An 11,569-nucleotide genomic window follows, 5' to 3' on the forward strand; every position below is an offset into this window, starting at 1 on the left:
GATTTTTACCCTATATTATTTAGGGGTTTTCAATGTAAATTTTGGTCTTCTTTATCTTCATTTTTATTTTCTCAAATTATCAGTTGCGATTTTGCTCTATCCGATAGCCGTCTTCCACAACATGTTCGAATACAAAATGGATACAATACGGTGTCGTACACGGATACACCCAAGTAACGTTATATAACTTTCTCGAACCATCTTGGCAATCTCAATGAAGTCTTCATTCTCATTCTGGTAAGGAACACTGAATACAAAAGGTGCAGCAAGAACACAAAGGACGCACTATTAAGCAAAACCTGTTGGATTAGCATGATAATCACGGCTCAATGTTCGATTCAAGCACCCGAAAACCGAAATAAGATAGCATAAAGGCGGGTCGAATGTATCAAAGTCCCAAACAAGGAGTATATGAAGTTCATTGATGGAATCAGATTGATGCCGATCGCGGCAAAGATGTACGAGAGAGATGCATGAATGTTTATGGTGATCTGCAAGCATTTTGAATAACCATTCAAGTTTATTTCCAACACTCGAGTACAAAGACTAGAAATACCAAAGGAGTATCGAACACGGAATTACCAAACCCAGTATGTTTTCTCTAATCAAGAAAGATGTTGTCAAGACATAGCCCACCAAACCATCGCTTGAGCCTGCGATTTTAAAAACATCAACCACGGCAGTTTGTGTTATTAAGAACTACATAGAATCTATTGAGAAAGAATGTGTGAAAAGGAGAAAAAACTACGAGTGTGCACAAGGAAATCGAGACTTCCCAATCAGCTCCCGACCTGAGAAAACATGAAGCAAAATCGCACGTGAAGTAATCATTGATGTGTATATCTTATTTTTGACATCTGATGTGTATATTTTAACTCCATAGAACACGGTGCATTCATCATACAAATAGCAAAACAATATCATATGTCATTCGGACAATTCTCCATATAAAAAACCTTAACATATATAAGGGCAGGCACTACATTTCTCATGGAAAAAGTACCAGTGTCCAACTATTATTCGTAAAGTACGGTAAGTACCAGTGTCCAAAACTAGTATCCAGAACATAGTTAAACATGGATGTGGGAGGGTATGATTCTCAAAATATACCGAAAAACCTTAGAAAAAACCGAGCATACCCACGTCATACACATACCTGAATCCAAAACTGACCCGAGTCCTAATAACAAACAACTATAAGGGCAAAAACAACTAGTTACCTCCATAAAGCACCCATTGTGAAACGGTTATTCCATGCGTAAGCTACACGGGGAAAATATGGAAAAAGTTGGTCAGTTATCACCATATCACTTACAGGCACAAATGTTAATTTCCACTACCACCATTTCGTTGCAACTTTGGCCCAAAAAAAAGGGAATGTTCTCTAAAAGCAGGAATTTAATTTAGTTATAACCTGCATATGAAATTTACACGCAACATGATTGAAATATGGCAAAGGCATATCAGGCTTTTCCACTTGGAAGAAGCAAACGCATATTATTTACTATACAGCTGAAAAAGAAGTAGATAGAGCAGCAAGTAATATCGAATTTGGCAATATTTTAGTGGCTTAATCATAACTCAAATCAAGCAAAACAAGTTCAAATTGTAACTGATTCAGCTCACCAGATAGTTTATGGCTTTTACAGGACCAGACAAGACAAACAATAACATAACCGTTGCGACCTGCCACGATGAAAGACCGTCTCAATAGTTAGAAACTGATAATTTTGGAATAGTATTGACACTCATTAGATCTTCTGATGAGTTACAAGCCAACTGCTTTCTCCCACATGCAACACCCCATCGCATGGAGGAGATCACGATCGGCAACGAAAAGAAGCACCCAAAGTAGTTCTGTTGGCAAAAATCGATCACAGTTAGAAGAATGAATGACAATAGTTCATGAAGACGGCATGTAATATACCAAGTGTTGTTTCCAAAAATCAAATACACAAGACTTCGTATCGCTGAAATGAGGATTTTACAATCTCCAAGAGCTATCAATAACGATGCATTATATAGAATATGCATAGCATCATTCAAAACAAAGATAACTATCATAAATTCAAAGCTGAAAGTTAAAAAACTAAAATCAATTCTAAATCGTAGTGAATATCATTTGATCTTAAACTATACGATGGAATACAATCTTTCTTATATTGCATGCTTTAAATTCAAACTTGAAATCGAAACATGTTCACGGAAATCTCAAATTCAATAACCTCAATCGCGAGGGAATTGCTCAGGAAGTATACAAGTCCAGTAACAGCAGCAAACATGGAACACTCCACCAATCTCAGGGTCTTCCTATAAACGACACCGTTGGGTGCCAAGTCTTCAAATTCCGTAATCGACCCATCGTCGGGTCCTTCCCTCTCTTCATCTTCGCTGAAATAAACCGACGGTTCGACTTTGGAAATGCTTGAAATTTTGAAGCATTGGGCGGTTCTGGGGAAGGAAAGTGGATATGACTGGAAGGGTAGTCTGGTAAAGAGGTGAAAGGAGGGAAGGGGGCGGGGAAGTGTAGTCTGGGAAATTCGGAAATGCAACAGTTGGTGTTGGATTTTGAGGAGATTAAAGTTGATGGTCATGGCTTTTCTGATTTTTTTTGTCCGAATCTGTTTTGCTTATTGGATTTTATCGACGCCGGGAGCGGGGAGAGGATAGGGAGAGCAAAGGGGTCTTTTGGGCTGTAAATTGGCCGGACTTCCTTATTCAAAGGGACACAGACAATTCAACGTTCTAACATTTGCCTCCGACTCCCGGCTGAATTAAACCTCTTCCAGGCCGCGTTTTCCCTGTCCCAATCTGTCCCTGGACACTGAAACCGGCGGCAAACAAAAAATACAAGATTTCTTAAAAAAAAGGTTTTTTTCTTTTCATTTTCTTCTGAAAATAACCATAGAAAAGAGAAAATAGAGCTGCAAAAATGGCGGACAAGGAGGAGAAGCTTAAAATATTACTAACAATCGCGTCGGTTGCCGCGATCTCAATCTTCTTAACAGCTCGGCTAGTCAGACGCCGCCGTCGTCGCTTCAGTCAGAGACGATCTCAAATTCCCTGTTATTTACACTCCGAGCCAAAGCCACAGCTGAGTTTCAAGCGAGTCTTAGCCGATAACTCCTACTCTCCTTTCAGTCATTTCAACCGCCAAGCGGATTCTGTTAATGGTAAATAACCTTCCACTTCCGCGTCTTCTTTAAAGATTTGTTTTTTAATGGTTTGGTTTTGTTGTAGACAAATCAACTAGTTTGACTCACCCGTATGAAGCGGAGATTACGGCATTGATGGAGAGTCCGCTGCTTCAGTTTTCTAAGATTCCTATGGATGACTTTGATGTGAAAATGGGTGATTCTTATGTTTGGGTTGAGTCCGAATCGCAACTGAGTCAGCTAGCTCAAGTGTTGAGTGAACAGTCGGCATTCGCTGTTGATACTGAGCAGCATAGTCTACGGTCGTGTCTAGGCTTCACTGCTCTAATACAGGTCAATCACAATTACCGTTTTTTAATTAAAAAAAACGTTGATTTTTATTTAACTTTTGATATTTTATGGCACAAAAAACAGATTTCTACAGAGGAGGAAGACTATTTGGTGGATACAATTGCCTTACATGATTCAATGGGCATTCTTCGTCATGTTTTCGCTGATCCTAATATTTGCAAGGTATAAACTTTACTTTGAAGTTTAGGACTTTATACAAAGTTGAAGCCAGAATAATGTATTTGGATGCTGAGCATATGGTGATTGTGAAGAACTGATACTTAAAATATGATCTCTTCTCATGGAACGATCATGTATGGAACAATATGTTAAAAACAATTTCATATTCCTCTTGGAACCCAACGTCAATTTTTTTTTTGGTTCTCTAGTTTGTTGTAGAAGATGAGAGCATTGGCCCAACTTTTTTTTGGTTAATTCATTGATCATGCCACTTCCCCCCCTACTTTTGCATGGAAAGTAATTTTTTTATGTTTTCGCAGTCTTGTGAATTTACTGATCAATGTCATTTGATTCAACTTAAAGTGCAATCCTGATCATGTGTTGGATTGCTTGGGATTGTAATGTAGGTGTTCCATGGGGCTGATGGTGATACTGTGTGGTTACAAAGAGACTTCCACATATATGTTGTCAATCTATTTGATACTGCTAAGGTGAGCTTCAATAATTTGTTTCTCACGAATATGGAAGAATTTCTCCTAGGTTAAATGCTAATAATTACTCAGGACTACATGCATGCATATTTCTGATATGTTGCTTTATAACAAATGACTAACCTTAATCGATTTTCTACTTGAACCGCATTTCTTTTACGCTGACACAGGCATGTGAAGTTTTATCAAAGCCCCAGAAATCATTGGCCTACTTGCTTGAAACTTATTGTGGTGTGGCCAAAAATAAACTATTACAGGTATTGACACTTGCTTAAATTCTTTGCACGCGCTTATTGTTCATCTCACTGAACTTTTCTATCTAGAACGTTGATCATAACCTATTTATGATGTTGCATTGCATTACAGCGCGAGGACTGGAGACAACGTCCGCTTTCAGACGAAATGGTGCAATATGCCCGTATTGATGCACATTATCTACTGTATATTGCAAATTGTTTATTTGCTGAGCTCAAACAACATGACTGTGGTATGTTTGCTACCCAACGCTTGTTTTGATATTTATTACTCTATCTTTTTTGTCTTGAAATGGACTGGAAGTTTGGGACAACAGGTCATAATATGAAAGTTCTACATGAAATGGTATCAAGATTTTAAATGACTATGCCCAAGATCCAGAGCATTATTAATCATATTGCTGAATGTAGACATTCACAATCAAAGAGTGTTGGTGTTTAATAACGATAGTCTTCTTCTGTCTGGTTGGGAAGGGTGTTTAATAACTGTCAGAAAGTCAATTCCTAATTTAAGAATATTATGTGATTAATTAGGATATTATAAATAGTCTTACAATCTTTAAGTTTAAGGGATTTAATTCTTACCTAGAATAGGCTACTTTCATAGGATCGGAGTTTCCTAAGATAAGCTACCTTTTGTATATATAGCCGTGTACCTTTTCTATGAACAATACAATAAAATCACTCCATTTTTAACATGGTATCAAAGCTGGTGTAGCTCACTTCCAGTCGTTCTTTTCCTTCTAACATCTCTCTTGCTTGTCTCAAAACCATCCTTTAAGTACATAGTGCTAACATGGTTGAAGTAGTCGACACTAGCAGTTCTGAAATTGCTTAAGAAGTCATAATGAATGAAGGGAATTACTCTAGTTCAACGGGGGATTTGCATAACATACAATCAACTTACAGGTTGAATGGAAAAAATTATCTTAAGTGGTCTCAACTGGTTCGAACGTTCCTAAAGGGAAGAGGAAAGTTAAGTCATATACTTGGGTCTGGACATAAAGTAGGAGACCCTAGGTTCGACGCATGGGATGAATAAGATTCATTGGTAATTTCCTGGTTGTGGAATTCCTTGATTCCATAAATCAACGATATGTGCATGTTCCTGAACACAACCCAAGAAATATGGGAGGCAGTGAAGCAGACCTATTCAAAGGTTCGAGATGCAGCCCAGATCTATGAAATCAAGACCAAGATCACGTCTACTAAGCAAGGATACAAATCACTCACAAAGTATTCTAACTTATTATAGAACATGTGGCAAGAAATGGATCACTATCAATGAATTCAAATGAGATGCAGCGAAGATGCATCCATTCTAAAAAGGTTCATAGAAAAAGATCGAATCTATGATTTTCTTGTTGGACCAAACATTGAGTTTGATGCAGTAGGAGTCCAAATCCTTGAAAGGGAGGATCTGCCCTCACTAAATGAGGTAATCGCAATCATACATGTTGAGGAAGGAAGAAGAAGAGTGATAATCGAAAACAGTCAAGTGGAGAGTTTAACCCTGGCCACAAGGACTGTAACAGAGAGGAAATCTGGTATAGAATAGATGATACATGAAGATAATAGGCAGACAGTAGGTAAGGACTCCCTATGGTGCACCTACTATAAGAAGCCTCGTCACATGAGAGAAATGTTGGAAACTTCATGGAAAACCTCAAAAAACAAATAGAAATTTTTCATAAAAAGGAGGACCATCAAAGGGTCAAGGACGTGCATATGCAACAAAGCAACTTGCTGGAGATTCTCAAGAACAACATGTTGAATTCAATAAGAAGAGATTGAGAAGCTTAAGAATATGCTAGGGTCTCTGGAAAAATCCTCTTCCTAAGGTACATGTAGTCTGGTTTTCTCATGTATATCCTCTTCTCAAAACTCTAAATCCTCGGATACACCTACCCAAAGTTCCTGGGTAATTGACTCAGGGGCTACAGATCATATGATCCCTAATGTCAAAACCCCAAACCAATAAAGACCAAATATGGCTTCATCATCTTCGCCTTGGTCATTCTTCCTTTAAAGTTATAAAGCTCATGTTTCTTTCTCTGTTCAAAAAACTAAGTGTTGAAAATTTTCATTGTGACATCTGTGAAATAGCAAAACATAAGCGTACTTCCTTTCCAGTAAACAATAAAAGAAATCCCAACCTTTTTGATCTCATTCATAGTGATATTTGGGGGCCATCTACAGTTTCAAACATATCCGGGGCTCGTTGGTTTGTATCCTTCATTGACGATTGTACAAGAGTGTCTTGGATATTTCTCCTAAAACAAAAGTCAGATGTAAGCTCTGTCTTTAAGACCTTTTATACCATGATCAAAACCCAATTTGGGCTGAAATAAAAAGATTCCGATCCGATAATGCCAGATATTACTTCAACCATATTATGTCGCCTTATTTTCAAGAAAAGGGTGATATACACATGTCCTCATGTGTTAATACACCCCAACATAACAGTGGCTAAGAGAAAATTTGGCCATATTCTTCTTGTCACTAGAGAACTTTTGTTCCAAAAAAGTGTTCCTAAAAACTATTGGGGAGAGGTTGTTTTAACTGCTACCTATATGATAAACAGATTACACACAAAAGTCCTTGATTTCCAAAGTCTCATTCAAACCCTCATCAAGTTCTTTCCAAACTTCAATGCCTCCATTAACCTTAAGCCCAAGATATTCGGCTGTGTTGCCTTTGTCCATATACACTCTCACAACAGGGGAAAACTTGATCCAAGAGCATTAAAATGTGTTTTTTTGGGCTATTCCTCCACCCAAAAGAGATACAAATGCTATCTTCCTACTACAAGAAAATATTTTTTCTCAGCAGATGTTACCTTTGTAGAACAGGAGAACTACTTCACTTGTCCCTATTTTCAGGGGGAGATTTCATTCAAAGAAGATAAGGATAAAGATCTATTCCTTATCCAGCCACTTCTTGACCTTTCAGCCACATCGATTAGTAACCAGATTCTGATTAGTCCCAACACACTCCCACAGAAACTCCCATAAAATCTACTGAAATTAATCCTACTTCACCTCAGCAAAGGGCTCAGGGTACTACACTTCCTTTGCTGGTCTACTTAAGGAGAAAAACACCAATGCAGGTTCAATCATCCTCCTCTCCTATACAAAAATGAGATAACTACTGAACCCATATTTAATCAAAATATTGTTACTGAAAACTCTGATGAACCTACTGATCAAAGGGATTTCAAATTTCCTATCGCAATTAGAAAAGGGAAAAGAGGATCTTATAAATAGTCTTACAATCCCTAAGTTTAAGGGATTTAATTCTTACCTAGAATAGGCTACTTTCCTAGGATAGGGGTTTCCTAAGATAAGTTATTGTTTGTATATATAGCCATGTACCTTTTCTATGAACAATACAATAAAATCACTCCATTTTTAACAATAACGATAGTCTTTGAGGCAAAAAAGTGGCTTTTGGCATAAAGAATGATGACAATTATGGAAGAGTGCGTATAATATTTCACATGGTATCTGTGCTTAGCCTTACTAGAAAAACTATATCTAGTACCTCTTGTAGCATCCACATGCTAATATATTAATGTATCAGAATATTCATCCTGCACCGATGACAAGTTCAATTTTGTTCTTGAGGCTAGCCGGCGATCAAACTTAATCTGTTTACAACTCTATGCTAAAGAGATCGATGGTTTTCCCGGGGAATCTGCCGCATTTTCAATACTTTCTCGCCAATTGAATGGTCAGGGAGTTGCTCCTATGCCTGTTGAAACAAAGGTTTGTTTCTCTCCACACAACTTGCTACAAACACTGGAATCAGTAATGAATTGAGTATTCTTCCAATATGTTGTACTTGATTTTAATCATAGTCTAATTTTTGTTTTTAATTTCAGTTTCAGGATCTTGTTAGTAGATTGTGTGCATGGAGAGATTTAATGGTAAGTGTTAAGTTTACTTTAAACTACCAATTTAAGATCACTTAAATACTCAGTAAGAATGGATGCAGCATTCTTCTTATTTATTGGGGAAACTCTGAGCAACATTGTTTTCTGGTCATCTGTTAAACTTCTATGAAAAAATGGTGTGATCAGTAACTGTGGTAATAGATATCTACTGGAGCAATTTTTGTTGTTGGTATATGCAAGCAAAAGATTTTTATATCATTTTAAGCTTTGTCACCTATGAACCTCTCGTTTTCTAAGCAGAAGACTTATGGCTCATGTATTCTTTTGTTCGGTTGGTTCTCCTGAATACAGTAGTTATTGATTGATGATTTACACGTGGTGCTACTTCTTTTCAGGCTCGCGTGCATGATGAGAGCACAAGATACATATTATCTGATTATGCTATTGTTGCTCTCTCTGAAAAAGTCCCTACAACTCAAGCAGATATATATGGCACCATAATTCAAGCTGATTTGAATATTGATTCTTCAAATCTCAGCACTTCAGTGCCATCTCCTTCGCCTCTTGTTTGCAGCCATTGGATAGATGTCCATCAACTAATCCAGGATAAGTTGGGCACTCTTGAAAAGTTTTTTTCCGCTGGTTATTCAAAACTGCCTGTGTCCAAACGGAAGCTTTTCATTGTCTGTATTTAACTATGCATTATTGATGAATTCTAGCCTCAAACTAGACACTAAATCAGTGTCCAAACAGAATGGGTTCAAGAACCCAAGACAAGTTTCTAAGAAAGCTTCTCGTCAACTATTCATTCAAAAATTTTCCTGCAAATCTCCGGTTTACCATAACTGTAGGATCTATGCTAATGATGGTCGGCTATTATGTTATTGTGATCGCAGGAAGCTGGAATGGTTGGTGCTTCGTTTTCTGTAACTTATTTTTAATTGACCACAAAATTTATGTTCTATTTGACAAGTTAATGTTATTATCTTACAGGTATCTTCGTAGAGATCTAGCAAAACTTGTTGATGATGACCCTCCCGCTATAATGCTTCTTTTTGAACCAAAAGGCCGTCCGGAGGATGAAGATAATGATTTTTATATCCAAAGTAAGAAAAATATATGCGTAGGCTGTGGGGAAGGCAATCACTACTTACGCTACCGAGTAATTCCCTCATGCTACATAATTCACTTTCCTGAGCACCTGAAGAGCCATCGCTCTCATGACATAGTCCTGCTTTGTGTTGACTGTCATGAAGTTGCCCACGCTGCGGCTGAGAAGTACAAGAGACGGATTGCTGGAGAATTCGGAATTCCACTTTATGTGCGTAAAGTGGTTGATTCGAACCAAGCGCCTATGATATCTGGGTCATCTGAGTCGACAAACTTCGAAGATTCAGGTGTCTCGCCTCTACAATTGCGAACAGCTGCCAAGGCTCTTTTGCGTCATGGACCTGATATGCCTCCCTGCCGCCGTGATGAACTGACCCAGGTCCGAAAGCTTATCTTCTGATAGTTGTTTTCTGGTAAAAATCTAATGAGCTATATGTTTCTATGAATTGCAATAAATGGGGCCTGAAATCCTATAGCAAAATGGTTAGTTGCTATGTACTAGTGTTAACCTATACTTGATGGGAACATCAAGATAACTTTGGAATTAGAATTATTGTGGAACATGTTCAAGCTATTTGAATCTTTTAAGATTATTAAACATTAAACATAATATTGGTAAGAACAGCCACTTGACAACAAAAGTCAAGCCAAAGTAATTGAACTAGACATTCAGATGCCTAATTTCTACTTTATGATTTATCTACAGCATATTATGTTAGAAGAACGAAACTCCCTGTTTATTTTATAGGAATTTAGCTTTGTTTCCAGCAAATAATAGTATAGGTTGTTTATTTTAAATATCCCAAGTTTTAGGCATGATTCTATCATAATGTTTGTAACTTTGGATTTTCTAGATTATTGGTTGTAATAGTGTCAAGATTCTCACATAGACATCTAAAAATTATTGTTCTGTTCTTCATGATTTCCTTCCTTCGAAATCTGCTTCTATCATAATAATCGTCACTTTGGCTAATTCTCTTTTTCCCCTTTGATGCTTGTTAAAACTTTGTCTCTCTTCCCATCAGCATAATATTTATCATCGGTCAAACAGGTGTAGGGCTTTGCTGTATATTTCACTGGAGTCTCTTTAAACAAATAAATCTGTTTTTCCTTCTTCTTGTTGCTTTTGCAGATTGTAATGAGATATTATGGGGGAAGGGAGGTCTCCAAAAAGATTTAGAAAGAGCCTTGGTAGTGGGCATGAGTCCTCATGAGCGAAGGAGACTAGAGAAGAAGAAAGGCTTATCTTTAAAACAGTCTACAACAATCCCTCCGGTTATAGAACAAGAAATTAATGACGTTGACAGTCTTGGTGCTTCAGATATTATGGCAGATGTTTATCATTCAACAAAAGTTGATACATTGAAAAAAGCATCAGAGACAAAGGATGACATTGAAAGAAGCATCACAGACAATCCTTCTACATGTTCTGATTCCGGAGTGACAACAGCTTGTAATGATATGGATCCGCATAGCAGTCAAATTCCGAGACTAAAAGTGTGTGTGAAGTCAATACTGATAACTCCGAGAGCAGCACACCAATTGAAATAGCCGACTCATCCTGTACCAGATACGAAGGGAACATGTCTTTTAGACATAATAAAAAATTATCTCTACTAGGACATGGACCCCACGGGAAACAAGTTGTCGATCATAATTAAATGAATGCGAAGGAAGGTATTGGTCAATTTTGTCAGCGATGGAGGCAAGTCTTTGTTGAATCTGTTAATCCTCGTTTTTTACCTGGTGGTTGGGATGTGATGCACAGGTATGCGTCTCTACTATTATACTATATTTGTTTGTATTCGTTTTAGCTTCCATCGATATAGAAAGTCTATGGGAAAGAGTGATATGTAGAGAACTTTGGAGATTGTGGGAAGACTGGGGACATGGTAAGTGAGAAACCAAATCCATTGAGGATTTTGATTGATCTAGAGCCTGCTAATCGGTTCTTAACCTTAAAGCCTAGCTTCCACATGATAAGTTCATTTCGTTATGTGCATTGGTTTCTTTTCTCTGTCCAACGGTATAACTTTGGATGCTGTTTTTGGCAGTGGAGAAGAGAATTTGGGGAGTTCAGCGTGTACAATCCTGCCAAGAAAGGTGCCGATGGCAGTTGACATTTTTCCAGCCAGATGATGGAAATGTAAAACT

The 11,569-nt window shown here is 37.6% G+C and overlaps 1 protein-coding gene and 1 pseudogene across 1 annotated transcript; one reads left to right on the forward strand and one right to left on the reverse strand.

Moving 5' to 3' along the window:
* Positions 1-367: 367 nt before the first annotated feature.
* On the reverse strand, positions 368-3,048 carry LOC120191353. Its single transcript, XM_039194315.1, has 7 exons — positions 2,971-3,048; positions 2,226-2,824; positions 1,773-1,857; positions 1,627-1,686; positions 1,221-1,263; positions 583-791; positions 368-491 (listed from the first exon to the last, which is right to left on the reverse strand). Exons 2-6 carry the CDS (start codon positions 2,592-2,594, stop codon positions 671-673), a joined length of 678 nt encoding a protein of 225 aa, XP_039050246.1. The 5' UTR covers positions 2,595-2,824; positions 2,971-3,048; the 3' UTR covers positions 368-491; positions 583-670.
* LOC120191351 lies at positions 2,927-11,569 on the forward strand (annotated as a pseudogene).

Source organism: Hibiscus syriacus, unplaced genomic scaffold, assembly GCF_006381635.1.
Source record: "Hibiscus syriacus cultivar Baekdansim isolate YM2019G1 unplaced genomic scaffold, ASM638163v2 tig00116967_pilon, whole genome shotgun sequence".
Classification (NCBI taxonomy): Eukaryota; Viridiplantae; Streptophyta; class Magnoliopsida; order Malvales; family Malvaceae; genus Hibiscus; species Hibiscus syriacus.

Coding starts and splice junctions, on each gene's coding strand:
- LOC120191353 (XM_039194315.1), bottom strand. CDS start 2,594: ATGACCATCAACTTTAATCTCCTCAAAATCCAACACCAACTGTTGCAT. Junction 1,858..2,225: donor GCAATTCCCTCGCGATTGAG/GTTATTGAATTT, acceptor TTTTGCCAACAG/AACTACTTTGGGTGCTTCTT. Junction 792..1,220: donor ACAATGGGTGCTTTATGGAG/GTAACTAGTTGT, acceptor ATGTTTTCTCAG/GTCGGGAGCTGATTGGGAAG.